This window comes from Natator depressus, chromosome 5 (genome assembly GCF_965152275.1).
Source record: "Natator depressus isolate rNatDep1 chromosome 5, rNatDep2.hap1, whole genome shotgun sequence".
Lineage (NCBI taxonomy): Eukaryota > Metazoa > Chordata > Testudines > Cheloniidae > Natator > Natator depressus.
The window spans coordinates 101647915-101669493 of NC_134238.1; the positions used below are offsets into that span (position 1 = coordinate 101647915).

General features: G+C 41.9%; 2 protein-coding genes across 5 annotated transcripts in view; one reads left to right on the plus strand and one right to left on the minus strand.

Moving 5' to 3' along the window:
• The window catches only part of ERMP1 (endoplasmic reticulum metallopeptidase 1), a 51921-nt gene that overhangs the window by 13316 nt on the left and 17026 nt on the right, over positions 1-21579 (minus strand). For all 4 annotated transcript variants that reach the window (XM_074953326.1, XM_074953325.1, XM_074953324.1 and 1 more), the window contains exons 5-11: positions 17595-17741; positions 10451-10543; positions 8615-8827; positions 7094-7314; positions 4619-4793; positions 3271-3461; positions 2016-2168 (exon numbers count right to left, since the gene is read on the minus strand). In XM_074953326.1, the coding sequence (XP_074809427.1) occupies positions 2016-2168; positions 3271-3461; positions 4619-4793; positions 7094-7314; positions 8615-8827; positions 10451-10543; positions 17595-17741 (1193 nt within the window). The remainder of the gene's footprint in view (positions 1-2015; positions 2169-3270; positions 3462-4618; positions 4794-7093; positions 7315-8614; positions 8828-10450; positions 10544-17594; positions 17742-21579) is intronic.
• Positions 11704-13370, plus strand: LOC141987903 (uncharacterized). Its single transcript, XM_074953741.1, has 2 exons — positions 11704-12256; positions 12850-13370. The coding sequence occupies exons 1-2, from the start codon at positions 11704-11706 to the stop codon at positions 13368-13370; spliced, it is 1074 nt and encodes a 357-aa protein (XP_074809842.1).

Here is a 21579-nt window from a genome sequence, read left to right on the forward strand (position 1 = left end):
CTGCCTCCATAATGAGCTGCTTGAGTCTAAAGTCCCGCTCCTTTTTGGTCCTTGGCTTGAAGGCTTTGCAAATGCGGCACTTGTCCGCTTGGTGGGATTCCCCCAGACACCTTAGGCAAGAGTCATGGGGGGAGGGGGGTCCACCTGTTGGCATCGGCTTCAGGCAAGCCGAGCAGGGTTTGAAGCACAGAGACCCAGGCAGGGGCCCCAGTACCAGGACGGGGGTGAGGGGAGAAGACCCCGCTCCACCCTATTAAGTACACTAATCTAACTACACTAACTACTAACAACTAATTACAACTATTAACAGGTACTAAGAGAGAAAGCTAGGGAGAGTGGAGATCACCTACGCTGCACTCCACAGTTCCAACGACCATCCCGGGCGGTAAGAAGGAACTGAGGGGCACTGGGTCGGCTGGGGCATATATCCGGCGCCATGAAGGCGCCACTCCAGTGGGTGCCTCAGCTGACCCACCGAGTGTTGCTGGGGTAAAAATCTTTCGACGATCGTGCACGCGACGTGCACACACCTAACTGGAATCAATATGAGCAAGCACTCGAACAGCTTATTGTAGAAACTTTTCTCCTTTCGTTAAAGATAGATTGCACCCTCTTGAAACGTGAGCATTCTATCTTTGATGCCCAGCCAAATACCAGGCTCTGAGTTGCACCAGCCCTGGACTGGGATGTTTGATCTTGCCCCCATGTCATGTTAGAAGGTCTTGCAACATGCTTTTGAACAGACCCCAAAATCCTTTTATTTACTTATCATTATTATTGTTATTTTTTATTGTTATTTTCTTTGGAGTCTGGACCTTGACTATACCTTGCCCAAGAAATTTGGACCTTGACAAAAAATAATTGACTACCCGGATTATGCTAGACTATACTATAAAAACTCCTAAAGAAACTAGTTATATACAAGTCTTACAGGAATGGTGCAGTAAAAAAGATGCTGAGGACACAGAAGATTCTGACTCAGAGCATGCGGTGGTCAGAAGGAACTGGAGAGGCGTCAGCCCACATCTCCCTTTACGCCATTGGTTGGGAGCACAAGAACTATGGCACATGTGGGCTAATGGAAACGGCTTGCAAGAAACTCCGGACTCAGACACATGGGTGTCCCACATGTGGGATACACATAGGCACCATCACTGAAAGAAGAACAAGTTGTCAGGAGCAAAATCAATTATCCCAGTTTCCAAATTACTGCCACTACCCACTACTCTGCTAAGAAGGTAATTCCACTACATAATACCAGGATATCATTGATAAACAGGACTGGTTGTCTTTTAAGTTACTAATAAGTTTTCTTGATGTCAGATCTCTCAACTGGAGATAAACAGAGAAAGAGGCTCCAAGCCCACTGCAACAAGACAATTTGCCTTTATTTTATAATACTTCTTGTTTTTACACTTTGTGGTGTTCCAAAGTCTGGTAAGACTTTTAACCATTGCAAAGCTACACTTGGCACTCCACCCACTCTTTGCACATACATATGCACTCTAAAAATAACTGGGGAAGGCAAATCATTTCACTGCTAAAGATTAACCCACTATCCTTTCAGGTTGACCATAGCACTCCAACAAAATAAGCATACACAGAGTGCAGCTGAACCAGCCTCCACAGGAAGTAGATGGACTGCTCCACAAGGATCAAAAGAGAGACAGTCTACCTAGCTTCCTGCATGCTACTTCTAAGAATATTGTTGGTTAGAACAAATACATGTAAGTATTTAAACATGTTTATTGAGCCAAATTCATTCCTGGTGTAACCGAACAGAAGTCAGGGAAGAGTGGCCCATCATGAGCAATGAAAACAAAAAAAGTTACAATAATCTCAAGCAGCTACATTATTTAAACTGCTTGGAAATGAACAATCCTCTTATGAATTGTCCTGTATCCAAGGACAAAATGCCCTTCTTTGAAGGGGGAAAGGAAGGCTGAAGAGAAAAACATCAGTTTAAAAAAAATTTTTCTAAATGTAGGCTATATATTATGTAAGGTTTTTCTTACCTGGAGAAAGACTCGCTTAGGCTTTGGATTAGCAGAATCAGAACTGTATGGGAAGAATACTCCACTGCAAACAAGAATTAGTGTAACTCCAAACACTGTAGTTAAAGTTATCAGTGTCTTCTTTGTACTTTTGGCAAGATAGATGAAGTTAAGCTACAGAATAAAAATATCAGACACTAGTTATGAAATTACTGCACTGAATAGCGAAAGCTAGTGCTAGTATATTTCTAAAGATCTAATTTATGGAATTCAGAGGACATTTTAAGATGTGATTATCTTCACAAGTGTTATTTAATTTGATGCAAGAGATGTTAAGTCTTGCAATCTTAAATAACCAATATGCTAGATCTATGTGCAAACTTCCTAGAGTTTTAAGAACGCACACACAGTTTTTTAAAATGTTCATTAGGAAATGGTACCTGATTATTTTTAATTAGAGGACTGTGTGAGGGCCACTGTCAAAAACAGTGTTGAAACATCATGGTATTTATATATTATTCAGGTCAATTTATACACAATGCCACATTCTTCCTAAATTACACTAAAGTCCTAATTAGTTTCCAGTATTAAAATATCTCAAGAAATTTAAATTATGTTTTTCAATTGAGGATACTCTTCCCTTGCACTGATCTGTGTATCTCCACCCTACAGCAGATATATTCTTGTGTTCTGTCTAAATGGGTTTGCTTCAACTAACAATGTATTGTTTACTGCATTTAAACTCTCTCCTGTACAATGACTCAGTTTAATCTCACCATGAATGCAAAACAATCATCCTGAATACAGGAAGGGAAGTTTATAATGGGATGGACCCCCATCTTCATAGACAGCAGGTTACTTCAAGAGAATATTGACCAAAAAAATGTACTCGTCCTCTCGGGGACTCCTTCACTAATAGGGGAAAGCCACTGAGCTTCCCCATCAGCATCTCATTTTCATATCATGTATACATCCAACTCTCTAGTCAGATACTGGGCAAAATTCAACCCTGTAATATGTACAACTTCAATCAACTTCACTGAGAGGAGCACACCACTATATGAAGGTAGAATTTGGCTTTCAAGTATCCACAAACAGCAGCTCTGAAGAGTCTAGTTTAATTTTAATGTGTTGATTTAGCTACTTTTATGGGAGTTCCTTGTAATACGCTAGCTTTTTAGCCTACAATTAAACCACGATTAATTTCAAATATTCCTTTAAAAAAGTAGCTCACTATATAGATTACAAGATTTAAAAAAAAAAAAAAACTCCTTACAAAATAGGAAGATAGAATTACAGTGCTGCTAAGGATAAAGGCTGCCAGCACTACATCAGGTGGAATTTCTGTACCACTTCGACCCATGATGGGAATGAACATTTCAAATATCGTCCAGGTGAGGTACATTATATACAGGTATGGAATAAACATTCCCAGCATGTAAATCATGACAAATCTTATTGTGGCACCTACAGGAGAGAGGAAAAAAACAAGCAAGCATTATATTCTGTAGCCTGTAAGATACAGAATTTACAGTTTTAATTAGTTACTGTATATAATATCAAGGCACAAATACAAGCTATTTCCAAGGGCGAGGTCCATCTACATGGACAGAAGGCTCAATTTGGTACAGACCATGCCAATGCAAGACATTTTTAAAGCCACATAATACTATTCTGGTATTGTGAAAAAAACGAAACAGACTTTTGTCTCAATATCTGTGTCCAACTATAACACTGCTTTAGGTCCCATCTTCCATCTAAATATTTGAACAATGATCAAAAAACTGAAAACACTGATAATTTGCCCCACTGAGTCTATATTGATATATACATTATATTAGTAGCCAAAAGCCGAGGCTCTTTCACATGGGTGTAGCATTTGGGCCAAATAATCCACATCTGTGCAACCTCCCTCACATGGTCAATGAAACTGTTACATGCAAATTAGTTGTAAAGGAAGGGTGGTGACAGGTTGAGTTACCTCTGATATCACAATGGTCTAGGACTCTTGGCATGGCATAGATGTGTAGCCGTACAACAAACAGGTGTAATTCGTAAAGTCAAAATAGTTGAGAACTTAGAAGTGGATGGTAACAGACTGCAAACTCTAGTGATGATTGAACCTTGTGATATGCTGAACAAAGAGACATGCTTGTTGCTGTTTCCATAGCTTCACACCGACAGACATTCTAGGCTTCAGGGTGACAATACTGGAATATTATATATAGAGCCCTGCAAATCCGTGGATATCCGCTTTGTATCTGTGTTTTATTGCATCCACGGAGGAAGATATCCCTGGACCATTTTTGTGGATTGCGGATCGGATGCGGATATAAATTTTGTATCCACACAGGACTCTAATTATATAGATGACTCAAACCACTCCTACATATTTGCTCTATTCTAAAAAGCTGCCTTTATGTCAAGGTTACAGTTATTCCTAACAAAATGCTACCGGTTTTCTTAAGTTAGAATAATTCAGAGCTCAGAGAAGTTATTTTTGTTTAAAGAACCACACCACATTAATGGGAATTCTCTTTAGTTTAGTTCAAGCTGGCTGTAATCATGCCCGGACATATAATAATTGAGCTGCCAGGTTGTCAAATAATAAAATCAATTTTTACCTTTTTGTTTGAATTCTCTATAGGTCAATAGTTTTGTGAGTAAAGGAAACGCTACCCACATTGCACAGATGAATGCAGAGCAAAGGCCTAGCTGAGTGATTAGAACCAATGCAATAGACCAAACAAGAAGTGAGACATCAAAGAACATCTCCCCCAGGTACTGCTCATTTGTATTCTGTAAAGAAAAAAGAGAAAAAATACAGAATTAGCCCGCTCAGTGATCAGTATATATCCGATCTCTTAAGGCCACTACTGCAAATTTCTGTTGCTTATACACAGCTAAAGTTTTGTTTGGTCACCATCTATCCTTTTATAAACACTGCCACACCAGTTTCTTTCCCTTTATGGAGCTATATAATTAGATGCTACATCAGAGCAGATTCAAAAAAGTAGTTTACAGGAGATTAGTTTGGAAGTTGGAGAGAAGGAAGAGAGAATTAACGGAAAAGGAAGGCAACATTTTCTATGTATGTTTTATGCACATTGCTTTTTACTTTCATATGTAGCAAATGGTTTGTAACCACATGAAAACACATTTCACAAACACTTAAGAAGATTCTGAGTTACAGTTTCAGCAGCAGCTGTAACTATGCCTCTTCCTATATATTCAGTTTTATTACTGCATATACAATTACATTAAAGCCTTTTTTGGGTATAGTATTTTATATTGTCAAATGCAGGGGTTATTTTATTTTTTTTCAAAGGAAACACCAGGATCCACAGGCAAGATCAGGCACATTTTTAACATTGGTTAGCAATGTTAGTGAAAACATGTGGTAGGGGGTTTCACCTTCATCAACTCTAGTTTGTTAAGTTCTAGTACTAGAAACCATTTCATCTTTATTTCTCTTGTAACCATTTCTGATTTTAATATCTTATACTTGTACTCACTTAAAACCTATCTTCTTGTATGTAAATAAACTTGTTTTATTCTTTAATCAAAACTAATCCAATTGTTGTGGTTAAACTGGACTGTGAGATAACTCCATTTAAAGTAGCAGGACTTTAGAGGGGCAACAGACCTAAAATATCTGAGCTGTTCAGGAGAGGGTTGGACAGTACAGAACATACATTTTGAGGGAAAATTTAGGACTAGGAGTGTATTGAGATAACCATGCAAGTGGTAATCAAGGCTGGTGGAAACCAGAGTGTGACTGAAGCATGTATAGCTGCAGCCCGCCAGCAAACGCTCAAGGTGTGACTTGCATGCTGTTTTTTTGTTTATTGAGGGGCCAAAGTTGCGAGTTACGGCAGCAAAGCACTGTGAGGCACCCCAGGTTGCAGGACAAAGGTGACACAGCCCTTCAATGTCTGGATTGCACCCCGGAATATCATAGCAACATGATGGCAAATGAAATTCAATGTCAGTAATGCAAAGTAATGCTCATTGGAAGTGAAAATGTAAACTACCGATACACCTTACAGGGTTCTAAATTAATTATAGGAACTCAAGAAAGGGACCTGGACGTCACCGTAGATAGCTCAATGAAGACTTCTACTCAATGTGCAGCTGTGGTCAAAAAACCAAACAAGAAATTAGGATGCGTAAGGAATGGGATGAACACCATGGAAATTATAATGCCATCATATAAATCAACGGTATGGCCTCACCTAGAATACTCTGTGTAGTACTCAAAATGGAAAGTGCAGAATTAGAAATTCACAGAAGAGCAATAAGAGAATGATCAAAGTCAGGGGAAAACTCACATGAAGAAATTGAAAAGACTGGGATTGTTATCTTAGAAAGGAGAAAAATAAGAGGGCACATGACAAAAGTATATAAAATAATGAATAGTACAGAGAAGGCAAACTGGGAACTTCTGTTCTCTCTGCCTTATAACACAAGACTAAGGGATCATTTAATAAAATTTAAAAGGTGAGAAATTCAAAATGAATAAAAGGAACCACTTTTCCACACAGTCTGTGATTAATCTGTGGAACCCATTGCCACAGGCAGTTATCTGAAGCCAAAAAAATTAACAAGATTCAAAGAATGACTGAATAACTACATAGATAAAGAATATGCAGAGTTATCATAATTAGTGATAACAAGAACGTTGAAACCTCATGCTTCAGGGTTAAACCAATTTAACTACTAGAGACCAGGATGAGACCTAATGCGGTAGAATTATCTTAAATTAGCCTACCATGGGGATCTTGCCCTTTCTTCTGAAGCATCTAGTATTGGTCACTGTCAGACACAATATTCTGGACTACATGGGTCTAGGGACTGATCCAGTTTGATAATATGCTTAAAAATATTCAACTTAACACCCCTAAGAGATGTCCTTTAAATACATGTTTGACAGAGATACAAATCTTCATGAAGCTTATGAGCCAACTGAACTGATGGGCTTCCAAGTAGCCAATACTGTATCACAGTTCAGATTATTAAATCCCTGTTCATCATCAGTAATGATCTAATTTTTCTACTCCATGTCACCAACCAGTAAACTACAAAGAATCAGCACTTACCTTATAATAGAACTTTTTGGCTAACGTGTGCACAAGGATTAGTTTAGCTGCAGCTGCAGTTCCATACAAGAAGATGGAGACATAGAAGTGGTTATACCAAGAAAGAGACCGTCCGATGAGAGAGATGAACACTGCCACAATAAGGACAGTCATTAATGTGGAGAACCAACTTAACAATGTGAAGCCAAATGCAATGGAGAGCTCCTTCATGTAGTTAATAGCTAAGGAAGAGAGAAAGAATAGTAAATTCAAATGCAGTGGGCCATTTTATTAGCTACATCTTATAGTTAGGGTGCTATAGTGGAACTAAAATTACAACAATGATCACCTTGGTCATTAAAGCAATTAAACAAGACGCAATGTAGGTTTAGGGGTCTGCTGTTGAAGATTCCTTTGCAGCATCAGGGCCTAAGCTATCCAGCCCATGTCCTTATCACTACAAGATCCTTTCTTACTGAACTAGTGATTTGTTCAGGGCATTTCCCTTGAGAGAGATTATCCCACAGCCTAGGAAACCTCTTGTTTGTTTTTTTAAGGATTCCAGTTTATGTTTTCCCAGAGAAAGAAGGTAGTTTCCGTGGGTTTTGTTTTATTTATAAAGTTTTGATAAAAGTATTTCTTTATTAAGTTACATTATTATATAATTATTAGTTCTGTGCTCTCTCTCACCTCCCAGTAATTAAAGGAGGCTTAATTGCAGGGCATTTGTGATCCGGAAGGAATTTTCCCCCAGGTCAGATTGGCTGAAACCCAAGGGGGGGGGGTTGGGCGGGGAATCACCTTCTTCTGCAGGATGTTGCATGGGTCACTCGCAGGTTTAAACTAGTGTAAAGGGTGGATTCTCTGTAACATGAAGTCTTTAAACCATGATTTGAGTATTTCAGTAACTCAGCCAGGGTTTGGGGGTCTATTTCAGGAGTGGCTCAGGTTCTGTGGCCTGCAATGTGCAGGAGGTCAGACTAGATGATCACGATGGTCCCTTCGGACCTTAAAGTCTATTTAGCCTACATGAACAAGGTCCTTTAAGTAAGTTTTAGTACCCCTTTTTTCCTTTTAAAGACTGTTTTATTATTTGCTGCTGTATATTGACAAATTTGTATGTAAAAAGATACCCCTTTTTTTTAATAAGAAAGAAAAAAGCCCTGCCCGTGTTACTAAAACTAACATAAATTAAACTGGACATTGAATCATTTTGAAATAATTTCAGATGGCTGTTTTTAACTTTTTAAAAAATGCCACTGAAATTTTCATGAAAAGCTGAGCTACAACACATTCTTGATTTTGGGCCTATGATGATATCCCTTTATCACTGTAGTCATTTCATGCTTGAGTGACTTAATACAATGAGCTCCAAAGCAACTGACACAAGCCACTGAGTACACAATATCCATTTTATAGTTCATCTATGCAAGTAACTGCATAATCTGCTGATAATTTCCTATCATGTTAGTTCCTGTTTATTTAAAAACTTACGAAGTTCCTCCTCTTCAGAAAAATCACATTTTTCTTAACTGGACTTACCCCTGTTTCTGGGCTGTAATATTTTTTTTCCTAGATAAAGGACAGTAACTGCAGTTATTATATAGTTCATGATGGTGCCAACACGAGCAGGGTAGGCCAGGACAAACAGACCAAATACATCAAAGAAGACCACATTTCCATGCCGATAGTCAAAAGATTTGGCCAATTTATCTGATGTTGCTAAGTATTTTAGCATTCCTAATATATTGTCACCTGTTTAAGGGGGAGGGGGAAAAAGACAATAAATATAATAGGAAAATAGGAAAAACAAGTGCATAGTTCTATATATAGATGTTATAAAAAAAGAAAAACATTACATCTTAAAATTATACTTCTACATCACGTTAGAAATGTGTTTAAGATCTTTCAGCTGTCATTTCATATTTGATTACACACAATGCAAAATATTCTTCTAAACCAGGAGTTCTCAAACTTCAATGGACCGCGACCCCCTTCTGACAACAAAAATTACTACACAACCCCAGGAGGTGGGACCGAAGCCTAAATCTGCCTGATTCCCACTGCCCCAGGTGGGGTGCCAAAGCCAAAGCCTCACTACCCTGGGCAGGGTAGAGGGTCAAAGCCAAAGCCCAAGGGCTTCAGCTCCAGTCAGAGGGACCTGTAACCTGAGCCCCGCCGTTCAGGGCTGAATGCTTCGGCTTTGGCCCTGGCCCTGGGCAGTGGGGCTTGGGCTTCAGCCCTGAGCCCCAGTAAGTCTAAGCCAGCTCTGGCGATCCCATTAAAATGGGGTCACAACCCACTTTGTGGTCCTGACCCACAGTTTGAGAACCACTGTTCTAAACCTACATAGTGACCCTTAATATAAAAAATCCTTGGGAACCAAGCTCTAAGCAGTGACATGCTCTTACTGTAACAAATTATCAAAATGAGGAGCATCAGCTTTACAACAAGGATGGGGGGGAAAAACAGAAGTATACTACGTCTTGCAGCTGTATTACTTTAAAAACAAAACAAAACATGTAAAACTGTTTGATCTCCATGAAAGTTATTCACAGAACTCTGCTGCTGAACCAATTCCTTCAACTAAAACTGAATATTAGCTATATAATTTATTCATGACTGCAAGACGACAACTGATGCTTGAGTGCCTATAAAAAGATTGAGAAACAAACCTGGAAAGAGTAAAACTGATTTAATTCTGCCAGTCAAAGAAAGAAGACACTAATTTTGTTAATATTCCTGGTGGTGGCGAGCACACACTTGGGTGTTGTGGTTTTTCAAAAATCTATTAATAATTTCTTTTACAGATTCTCTTAAGAGTAAATTTAGTGCTTATAAAAAGGTAAAATATTGACAGATCTGGAAAGTGAATTGTTCTCTTTATCCCCGGAAATAATAAAATATGCGCAGTGGCAGCAGCAGAAGCTTGCCCAGATTGTCCTGCCATTTTCATTCTGCCCTGGTTCGGGAAGGACCAATCCTAGAGGCAGTTCAGTCTCCATGTCACCCATTTAACCCTCAGCCTCCTTGTTGAGAATATTAAACAAGGATTCAAAGTATTGTGCATATTTGCCCATATGAAAATGGCCAGAGACAGATCTTTGAACAGTCATCAGAGGGCGATGAATTTGGTCAACACTGGCCTTGCCAGATTTCAATCTGAAAGAGGCTCTACAGCTTGTTACAAATCAGGAGCCACTGAATTCTGAGAAGTTTCATTTCTTTTGAAATTTACCAAATGTTTAGATTATGCATCACTAATCGTTAAGAAATTTCCAACGTATAGGGGCTATGATAAGGATTAGTGGGAAAAGGAAGCAATTTTCATTTAGCCATATTCTTTATCGAATTTTTGATGGAAGTCTGAATACCAACCTGCTCTCTGAATTGAATCCGTTAGTATTCTGTCTGGTGTGTCATATTTTGTATGGTAAATGTAGCCATTTTCAATAAAAGCCAAGTCTATTCCTATGAAGATAGAAAAGGATTATGATTAAAGTTACCTAAACCTAATCAAAAACGCTTGAAAGCTTTCAGAACATTTTACAAAGTAAAAAATAGTTTTGTTCTACCAGCGTAACCCAACAACCACTTTTGACTACTATGACTTGAACAGCTTACCACATGTAGCAAGACTGCTTAAGAACCAATTTTGTAACAGAACCTGGACATATTTAATTAAAGGTGTATGAAAATATTTGAACCTTCTGTATTTTACTGCCATGCCTGGTGTTTATACACACAGCTTCCCTCTATTGTAGAAAGTCATGCCTATGCCAATATTCCTGATCACCTGATTCTCTAATGAAGCTAGCCTCTAGCCTCCAAGGACAGCATAAGCCCCCTATCACCTTCCATAGTTTATTTGGTGACTGGTTGTCTGCCTGAAGCAGTGGAATATCACTCTTACCAGCCAACAGCCAAATTCCAGATTTTGTGCTTTCCCAGAATCATCACTAAAGATTCAGTGTGGTTCTATACAGAAAAGCAACTAGAAAATGTAATCCTGAGATTGCATGATTACCACTGCTTAACAATTCTGTGTGGTAAGCTTACAAGTAAAAAGAGATTTTTTGTAATTGCCAGTCCTGCAAAGTCTACTTGGACTCCAAAAAATCAAGCTGAGTTCTTTCCTTCCCATGAGTCACCACTAGTAGAGATTCTGCAAGCCAAATGATGCCTTCAGTGTACCCCTGTGAAATTCATAGTGTGTACACTCACAGTAGTACCTACATACTCTAAGCCCTGGTCTACACTAGGACTTTAGGTCGAATTTAGCAGCATTAAATCAACGTAAACCTGCACCCGTCCACACGATGAAGCCCTTTATTTCGACTTAAAGGGCTCTTAAAATCGATTTCCTTACTCCACCCCTGACAAGTGGATTAGCGCTTAAATTGGCCTTGCCAGGTCGAATTTGGGGTACTGTGGACACAATTCGACGGTATTGGCCTCCGGGAGCTATCCCAGAGTGCTCCATTTTGACCGCTCTGGACAGCACTCTCAACTCAGATGCACTGGCCAGGTAGACAGGAAAAGAACCGCGAACTTTTGAATCTCATTTCCTGTTTGGCCAGCGTGGCAAGCTGCAGGTGACCATGCAGAGCTCATCAGCAGAGGTGACCGTGATGGAGTCCCAGAATCGCAAAAGAGCTCCAGCATGGACCGAACGGGAGGTACGGGATCTGATCGCTGTATGGGGAGAGGAATCCGTGCTATCAGAACTCCGTTCCAGTTTTCGAAATGCCAAAACCTTTGTCAAAATCTCCCAGGGCATGAAGGACAGAGGCCATAACAGGGACCCGAAGCAGTGCCTAGTGAAACTGAAGGAGCTGAGGCAAGCCTACCAGAAAACCAGAGAGGCGAACGGCCGCTCCGGGTCAGAGCCCCAAACATGCCGCTTCTATGATGAGCTGCATGCCATTTTAGGGGGTTCAGCCACCACTACCCCAGCCGTGTTGTTTGACTCCTTCAATGGAGATGGAGGCAATACGGAAGCAGGTTTTGGGGACGAAGAAGAAGATGATGATGATGAGGTTGTAGATAGCTCACAGCAAGCAAGCGGAGAAACCGGTTTTCCCGACAGCCAGGAACTGTTTCTCACCCTGGACCTGGAGCCAGTACCCCCCGAACCCACCCAAGGCTGCCTCCTGGACCCAGCAGGCGGAGAAGGGACCTCCGGTGAGTGTACCTTTTAAAATACTATACATGGTTTAAAAGCAAGCATGTGAAAGGATTAATTTGCCCTGGCATTTGCAGCTCTCCTGGATATACTCCCAAAGCCTTTGCAAAAGGTTTCTGGGGAGGGCAGACTTATTGCGTCCTCCATGGTAGGACACTTTACCACTCCAGGCCAGTAACACGTACTCGGGAATCATTGTACAACAAAGCATTGCAGTGTATGTTTGCTGGCGTTCAAACAACATCCGTTCTTTATCTCTCTGTGTTATCCTCAGGAGAGTGAGATATAATCCATGGTCACCTGGTTGAAATAGGGTGCTTTTCTTCAGGGGACACTCAGAGGAGCCCATTCCTGCTGGGCTGTTTGCCTGCGGCTGAACAGAAATGTTCCCCGCTGTTAGCCACAGGGAGGGGGGAGGGTTGAGGGGGTAGCCACGCGGTGGGGGGAGGCAAAATGCGACCTTGTAACAAAAGCACATGTGCTATGTATGTAATGTTAACAGCAAGGTTTACCCTGAAAGAGTGTAGCCAGTGTTTTATAAAATGTGTCTTTTTAAATACCGCTGTCCCTTTTTTTTTTTTTTCTCCACCAGCTGCATGTGTTTCAATGATCACAGGATCTTCTCCTTCCCAGAGGCTAGTGAAGATTAGAAAGAAAAAAAACCGCACTCGAGATGAAATGTTCTCCGAGCTCATGCTGTCCTCCCACACTGACAGAGCACAGACGAATGCGTGGAGGCAAATAATGTCAGACTGCAGGAAAGCACAAAATGACCGGGAGGAGAGGTGGCGGGCTGAAGAGAGTAAGTGGCGGGCTGAAGAGAGGGCTGAAGCTGAAAGGTGGCGGCAGCGTGATGAGAGGAGGCAGGATTCAATGCTGAGGCTGCTGGAGAATCAAACCAGTATGCTCCAGTGTATGGTTGAGCTGCAGCAAAGGCAGCTGGAGCACAGACTGCCACTACAGCCCCTGTGTAACCAACCGCCCTCCTCCCCAAGTTCCATAGCCTCCACACCCAGACGCCCAAGAACGCGGTGGGGGGGCCACCGGCCAACCAGCCACTCCGCCACAGAGGATTGCCCCAAAAAAAGAAGGCTGTCATTCAATAAATTTTAAAGTTGTAAACTTTTAAAGTGCTGTGTGGCATTTTCCTTCCCTCCTCCACCACCCCTCCTGGGCTACCTTGGTAGTCATCCCCCTATTTGTGTGATGAATGAATAAAGAATGCACGAATGTGAAGCAACAATGACTTTATTGCCTCTGCAAGCGGTGATCAAAGGGAGGAGGAGAGGGTGGTTAGCTTACAGGGAAGTAGAGTGAACCAAGGGGCGGGGGGTTTCATCAAGGAGAAACAAACAGAACTTTCACACCGTAGCCTGGCCAGTCATGAAACTGGTTTTCAAAGCCTCTCTGATGCGTACCGTGCCCTCCTGTGCTCTTCTAACCGCCCTGGTGTCTGGCTGCGTGTAACCAGCAGCCAGGCGATTTGCCTCAACCTCCCACCCCGCCATAAACGTCTCCCCCTTACTCTCACAGATATTGTGGAGCACACAGCAAGCAGTAATAACAGTGGGAATATTGGTTTCGCTGAGGTCTAAGCGAGTCAGTAAACTGCGCCAGCGCGCCTTTAAACGTCCAAATGCACATTCTACCACCATTCTGCACTTGCTCAGCCTGTAGTTGAACAGCTCCTGACTACTGTCCAGGCTGCCTGTGTACGGCTTCATGAGCCATGGCATTAAGGGGTAGGCTGGGTCCCCAAGGATACATATAGGCATTTCAACATCCCCAACAGTTATTTTCTGGTCTGGGAATAAAGTCCCTTCTTGCAGCTTTTGAAACAGACCAGAGTTCCTGAAGATGCGAGCGTCATGTACCTTTCCCGGCCATCCCACGTTGATGTTGGTGAAACGTCCCTTGTGATCCACCGGAGCTTGCAGCACTATTGAAAAGTACCCCTGGCGGTTTATGTACTCGGCGGCTTGGTGCTCCGGTGCCAAGATAGGGATATGGGTTCCGTCTATGGCCCCACCACAGTTAGGGAATCCCATTGCAGCAAAGCCATCCACTATGACCTGCACATTTCCCAGGGTCACTACCCTTGATATCAGCAGATCTTTGATTGCGTGGGCTACTTGCATCACAGCAGCCCCAACAGTAGATTTGCCCACTCCAAATTGATTTCCAACTGACCGGTAGCTGTCTGGCGTTGCAAGCTTCCACAGGGCTATCGCCACTCGCTTCTCAACTGTGAGGGCTGCTCTCATGTTGGTATTCATGCGCTTCAGGGCAGGGGAAAGCAAGTCACAAAGTTCCATGAAAGTGCCCTTACGCATGCGAAAGTTTCGCAGCCACTGGGAATCGTCCCAGACCTGCAACACTATGCGGTCCCACCAGTCTGTGCTTGTTTCCCGAGCCCAGAATCGGCGTTCCACAGCATGAACCTGCCCCATTAGCACCATGATGCATGCATTGGCAGGGCCCATGCTTTCAGAGAAATCTGTGTCCATGTCCTGATCACTCACGTGACTCCGCTGACGTCGCCTCCTTGCCCGGTATCGCTTTGCCAGGTTCTGGTGCTGCATATACTGCTGGATAATGCGTGTGGTGTTTAATGTGCTCCTAATTGCCAAAGTGAGCTGAGCAGCCTCCATGCTTGCCTTGGTATGGCGTCCGCACAGAAAAAAGGCGCGGAACGATTGTCTGCCGTTGCTCTGACGGAGGGAGGGGCGACTGACGACACGGCTTACAGGGTTGGCTTCAGGGAGCTAAAATCCACAAAGGGGGTGGCTTTACATCAAGGAGTAGTTCAGGCAGGACTTCACGGAGGGTTCCAATAAGAAATGGTGCACCTAAGTTATTGTTCTTATTGGAACAAGGAGGTTAGCCTGGCCTCTGATTGATACATGGCTAGATTTACCTCGCTGCACCTGCTCTGTGAGTGACTGCAGTGTGACCTAGAGGAATGAGTCCCCTAGACAGGGGAGGAGGCAAATGAGTACAAAACAAGTCTGGTCTATTTCTTGTTTTGATCCACTCCATCTATCTTTTACATCTTTGGCTAGCAGCAGACGGTGCAGAAGGACTGCATGCCATCCACATCTCATGGCTGCTCGGCAGAAGATGGTACAGTACGACTGCTAGCCATCGTCATCTCTTGCCTGCCCGGCAGAAGATGGTACAGTACGACTGCTAGCAATCCGTATTGCCTGCCTGCTCACCATTAGACGGTTTAATAGGACTGACTGCAGGACGAAAGAGAATGACCTGGTCAGGTCACTAAAAATTTAGTCTCTGCGCCCATGTCTGCCCAGGCGCTCCTGATCGACCTCACATAGGCGACCAGGAGCACCTCGGACATGACGAGGACGGCTACCAGTCGTACTGTACCGTCTGCTGCCAGAAGGCAATGGGTTGCTGCTACTGTGTAGCAATGCCGTACCGCGTCTGCCAGCATCCAGGAGACATACGGTGACGGTTACCTGAGCGGGCTCCATGCTTGCGGTGGTATGGCGTCCACACAGGTAACTCAGGAAAAAAGGCGCGAAACGATTGTCTGCCCTTGCTTTCACGGAGGGAGGGAGGGAAGGGGGGACTGACGATATGTACCCAGAACCACCCGCGACAATGTTTCAGCCCCATCAGGCATTGGGATCTCAACCCAGAATTCCAATGGGCAGCGGAGACTGCGGGAACTGTGGGATAGCTACCCACAGTGCAACGCTCCGGAAGTCGACTCTAGCCTCGGTACTGTGGAAGTACTCCGCCGAGTTAATGCACTTAATGCACTTCTGTGGGGACACACACACTCGAATATATAAAACCGATTTCTAAAAAACCGACTTCTATAAATTCGACCTTATTCCGTAGTGTAGACATACCCTTAGTGCTGTCACTGATTTTGTACCAGTGTAGCTGATCAAAACAAACGAACAATTTTGTTGGTGCACGAGAAGGAATAGAATCCATTTCTCAGACACAGCTGTTTTCGCTCTGCATGGCTATCAGAAGAAAGGCAATAAAAACTCATTTGCCACCTAATAGAGTAGATACATTTCCAAACACAGATGGACACAGATTAGCTACATCAGAAGGTACTATGCTTACAAAATCCATTTTGAGATTAGAAGTGTGCTTCAGAACAGTTCAGAGCACGCAGTACAATACTTTGCTTTAACCATATCCTTAAGTGTCACTCTGTGTAGACCACTTTTCTAGAGAAGATACCTCAGTGTTCATTCAAAGCTAGACATATTAAAATACCTTCAATCCTCCTCCTCTAGAAATCGATTTTCCTTTACCATTTGTGCTAAATGAGATGTCATTTTGTGCCGTCTTCTCCAATTAAACTACCCATTATTTAAGTGGTTAGGAAAAAGGGATTAGTGTGAAATGTAAACTAAGGATTCAGAAGTCCCCATTCCTGACCATCTGGAGCATGAGTACTGCAATGAAAGTAGTAAGACTGCAGCCATAACAGTTACAAATCTAAAAGTGATGCTTTTTTTTTCCCCCTGTCTATTCCTTACATAGATAATTTTTCTTTTAATTCTTGGTTGCAAGTGGGGGTTTTTCCCCACTTGAATTTAAATGTTTTAAAACGTAACTATGCTATAATATATATTTGATTTCCAAGAGATTTTCCTGATTTTTAAGTAAGTAATTTTCCCCATGTGGTTGCCCCCTGTAATAGGCTCTCTTTCTCCTTGGGGTACCCATTGGCTTTATTAACACTGTTTGCAAAAACTGCCATTGCCAACTCATATGCCAGAAACAAGCAAGTTTCTGTAGCCCATATATCTGGATTGCAAAGTGACAAGGGTAGCAGCTTTCCATAACCTATACTTGTGAGGTGGCATTAACCTCAGCTATAATGTGATACTGTGGTCAATGCTGTCATGGAGGAAAGCATTTTATATTTTCAAACCTGCTGTACTTTGACAATGTGGTACCTTTTTGGTTTAATTAAGATCAACTGTAGTTTGCTATATTAATCCACAACTTAAAAGTCAGAGAATTTTCAGTGTGCCATGGCATTTAGCACTAGTGTGCTAGAAGTCAGGGGGCTGACAGAGACACACTGAAACAGAGAACACTCAGGATCTTGAGTATATACACCTAGTCTGTGTGGGACACCAAAAACCTTGAGGGTTATTTTCCTAGGGGAGAAACACAGTATGTTCCTTCTAAACTTAAGCAGACACCAAGTCAAGTTTCAGTTTCAAGTTCATGGCCTAGAGCCCAAACCCTAAAACTGTTACATGAATGAGCATTTACAGGATTGGCCCCTTGTTATAAATCTAGATAAGCCCCCCATTGACAGGCTTACTGATAACATACCTGGAATATTCCCGAAGTCCCTGTAGATACGGAAGTCTGTATCTGCAGGGATAATTCCACTCTGAAACACTTCCTGTGCCACCACAGAAGCAAAGGGATGCTTGGCTGCAAAGACATATGCTTGTACCAACCAAGGATTTTCAGGCCCTGCCAATGGAGAACAAGGGATTTACAAAAACTGGAGAATCATATACAAGATCAAAACTAAAGGAGTGAAGACTGCTAAGAGGAGGCATCACTGGGCTTAAATATCTGATCCCTGGGAAACACCTTAATTAAGTGCATCTTGCAGGCAGGTCTACCTGATATGAAGGAGTACATTCTGAATCCACCTACCCCAAAACAAAGCAAATACTCGAAGAACTAGGCACATTCAATTACATCTAACCAGTCTCTGGATTAAGTATCAGTGTTCACGCATAAAAACAGACCTTAATGGAAAACTCTCTTCTTCCGTGTTTCCACAGTTTCTCCCTTAAATAAGTTTCACGCTGCTAATTAGATAATATCTCAAATATGTTGCTGTGAGAGAGCACAAGATTGAAAGTAAGGATAGTAAACCATATTGGAAGTGGATGGGAAGAGAGAAGAAACTGAAGTTTTATCAGGATTATATCTATATTATGTCGAGTTTGAGAGCCATGACCTCTATGATTAAAAAAAAAACCTGACTTGTAGGGTTTTTCATGTCATTGTCCTTCATTCCAATCATCCTACTCCTTAGTGCATTCATTTACAAATAATTCTCTATACATCCAGCATAATGGAATTTCATCAACTAAGAAGAGGTCATGAAAAATATGGGAAATTTCTCTATTTTTTAAATTTTAAATGTATGACTTCATTTCCCTGATCACTTTTGTATTGTTTGGCCACAGGTCTGAAGGGGCTAATTTCTATTATAGGACAGAGGGAAAACAATGTAGTGGCTGCATGTGCATCAGTAGGCGTATTCATGATCAAGCAAGAACCATCGACATATAAATGGTGTTACTGTGGAGGTATAATGGAAGACCAACAGCCGACTTCAACTTTTAATGATTGCCAGCCAAGGAAGGCTGAACATGTGAAAGTAGTGTGACTGAAGCTTGAAACAAAGAACTGAGATGTTAGACTATAATAAGAATGCTGCTGTCCAGTGCAGTAGTGTGTGAAACCCTGGATGTTTGGGCAAGACATGCACTCTATGCTGCAGCACACACATGTAGGTAGGCTTTGCTTTACCATTCTAATCTAAGGACCTAAATATTATATTTCTGTTGACTAATAAAGGATATCTTGTTTTGAAACGGCTGTCCTGTATTGCTGCAAACATTTGCTAGTTGCAGACCTCCCAAGACGGCAAGTCTCCAGTAGGGGTTTGAGCTCTTTGGGACTGCTGAAGGAGCCATGGTGAGAAAAAGAGGTGTTGAAGCCAGGGACCCAGTCTTGGAGTAGCTGAGTGGCAGGGCTGTCCCCTGTAAAAAGGGGAAGCCTAGGGAAAAGACAACTACACTCCCAGAGACTCTATATAAAGGTTGCTTGGAGGCATAGAGTGCTTTGTGGATCCATGACACATGGTTATCAATTTTATTGTAAATCCTTCTCTGATCTAATAATTTCCGAAGGGAAATTTATATGCTTTTATGACCTTCTTATTTTTAAACTAAAATGCTTCCCATGACAGGCAACCAGCCTTAATCATAACTATATCAGTGATTAGATACAATGGTTATAGGTTCAACATAAAACAGTAAGGTAGTTCTTGTTTAGATTACTGCACGTCTCCAGTTCACAATGCTCAAATCCCATTTTCCCATGCAACAAACACTAATCTCAGTGTTTAAAAACAAGTTAAAGCCCGTTCATTGTGAGAGATTAAAGTCAATCTCAAATAAACTGTTTGAGAACTGTGAGGATTTAACATAAGATTGCTACTGTCATTCAGTAAATCTCTTAAAACATTACTATACAAAAGATTCAAGTAGTACACAAGTCTTTACCTGTGACAATATTATGAACAAGGATTTTTAAAATTGCACTCATTGCATGTTTAATTTATTTTTCACTATTTAAACCATTTTTACTTTTTATACTTTGTTCAGTTTGAACACTGAAAATAAACTCGCATGGTGTCCTATGTTTTAGCAAAGCACCTAGCCCATTTTAGCCCAGCACTGGGCACAGCCTAGGAAGGAAGTCAGCCAAGGTGGCTTTAAACCTAGGGTTGCCAATACTCCAAGATTGTCCTGGAGTCCCCAGGAATTAAAGATTATATCATGTGATGAAACCTCAAAGAATAAGTCCAACCAATACTGGCTCCCCTATTTAAACCATATTTATACCCCACCCCTATCTTGATGCCAGTTCTGCACCATGCAGATCCCAACATGGATTTGAGCATCCTCAGGGGCTGGCTCCATAGGCCAGGAGCCACTATCATGGCTCTACGTCACATTAGGTTTCCCCAGGCAAGGGGGATTCTTCAATGGCAGGTTTACAGATTCTTCACTCCATCAGAACAGCATATAGCAGACAGAGGTATTGGGGAATTTAGCACTGTGGTCCCTACCACAACTTAAAAAATCTCTCACTTGATTACAATCAGTTTCATTTTCTGACTCTTGTGCAATAGCACAGTGATGCAGTGTTTGACCTACACATTCTTCTGGAGAGGTTTTAATCCAAGATGAAAGGATGGTTTGATTAAGGTTTTACAAAAGCCTCCTCCTGCCCCAAAACCAAAATCCTTCCTAATCTGGGCCTAAAATTAACACACAGTCTCTTTATATAATTTTTAAATCTAAGTAACTCTTTAGGACATATTGTTGATCAATAACCATTTATGTGGCAGTAGCACATAGGACCCTCAATTAATTTGGACCCCACGGTGCCAGTCACTGTACAAAAATGACAGTTCCCACCCCAATCCACCCACAAGATTTTTTTTTTTTTTTAAAGGTATCACAGGCAGAGGAGACAAATAAGCGGGCTAGGATGGGGAAGACAGGATAACAGATAAACATAACATGAGCACAATTAGCCATTTAGTAGCAGTGACTACAGCTCACCACTTTCCTAGCCATTATCAGGCTGTAATTTATTGTATGCATTACATAAGAGGCAAGTTTTGAGGACGATAAGGTGGCGAGCAGCTTTATAGATTTTGACTCCGAGCTTCCCCCCCAATAAGATGAAGCATGAGAGAAAACCTGAAAGTGCTCAGAGAGTCAGGAAATCCAGGCTGGCATCATGGGCAGAGTGGTGCCAAGAGATGACCTTGTGATGATAACCTGGCTAAGTAGGTTGGGGGAAAGTTGTGGAGAACTTTGAAAGTAAGGACAATATGTTTTTGCTTGATGCACTGGAAGAGGAGATGCCAATCAAGGGACTTCAGATGGGGCTGACAGAGCAGTTAGCAGCCACATTCTGAATAGATTTGAGTGGGGGAAGTTGCAGGCTTCAATGCCAGAGAGGTGGTATTAACAGTATTCATGGCAGATGATGATCATGGCATGGAGTTTTAGCAGTGTGAGCAAGGAGGAAATGTAGGATCTTGGAGATGCTGTACAGGAAGAAGCAGCAAGGTTTAGACATGTGTGGCTCAGAGGAGAGGGCTCAGTCAAAGAAGATGCCAAGATTACAGGCTTCAGAGACAGAGAAAAGATGATTGTGTAGTTCACTGCGATAAAGAAATAGGAGAGAGAGAGAAGGGCTTAGGAGAAGTTCAAGAATTCACTGAAACAGACATGCTTTTTCTGCTCTTCCCCTCAGTCAGCTGTTTAAAGCAGTTACAAGTTTGATTAATTTTTTTTTTATTTTAAATCTACATACTGTTAGGATATAGATATTCAGGCCTGTCTGTAAAGGCCTGTACTCTAAGAATTTAGGTGTATTCTTATCAGTTGGCTAGTTATAGAGGTATAAAAGAAAGAATCAAAATCACTGTCTGCTGGTGTAAAAGCCTTCTCTCACTGTGACAGTCTGAGGCTCTGTGCCTAGGCTA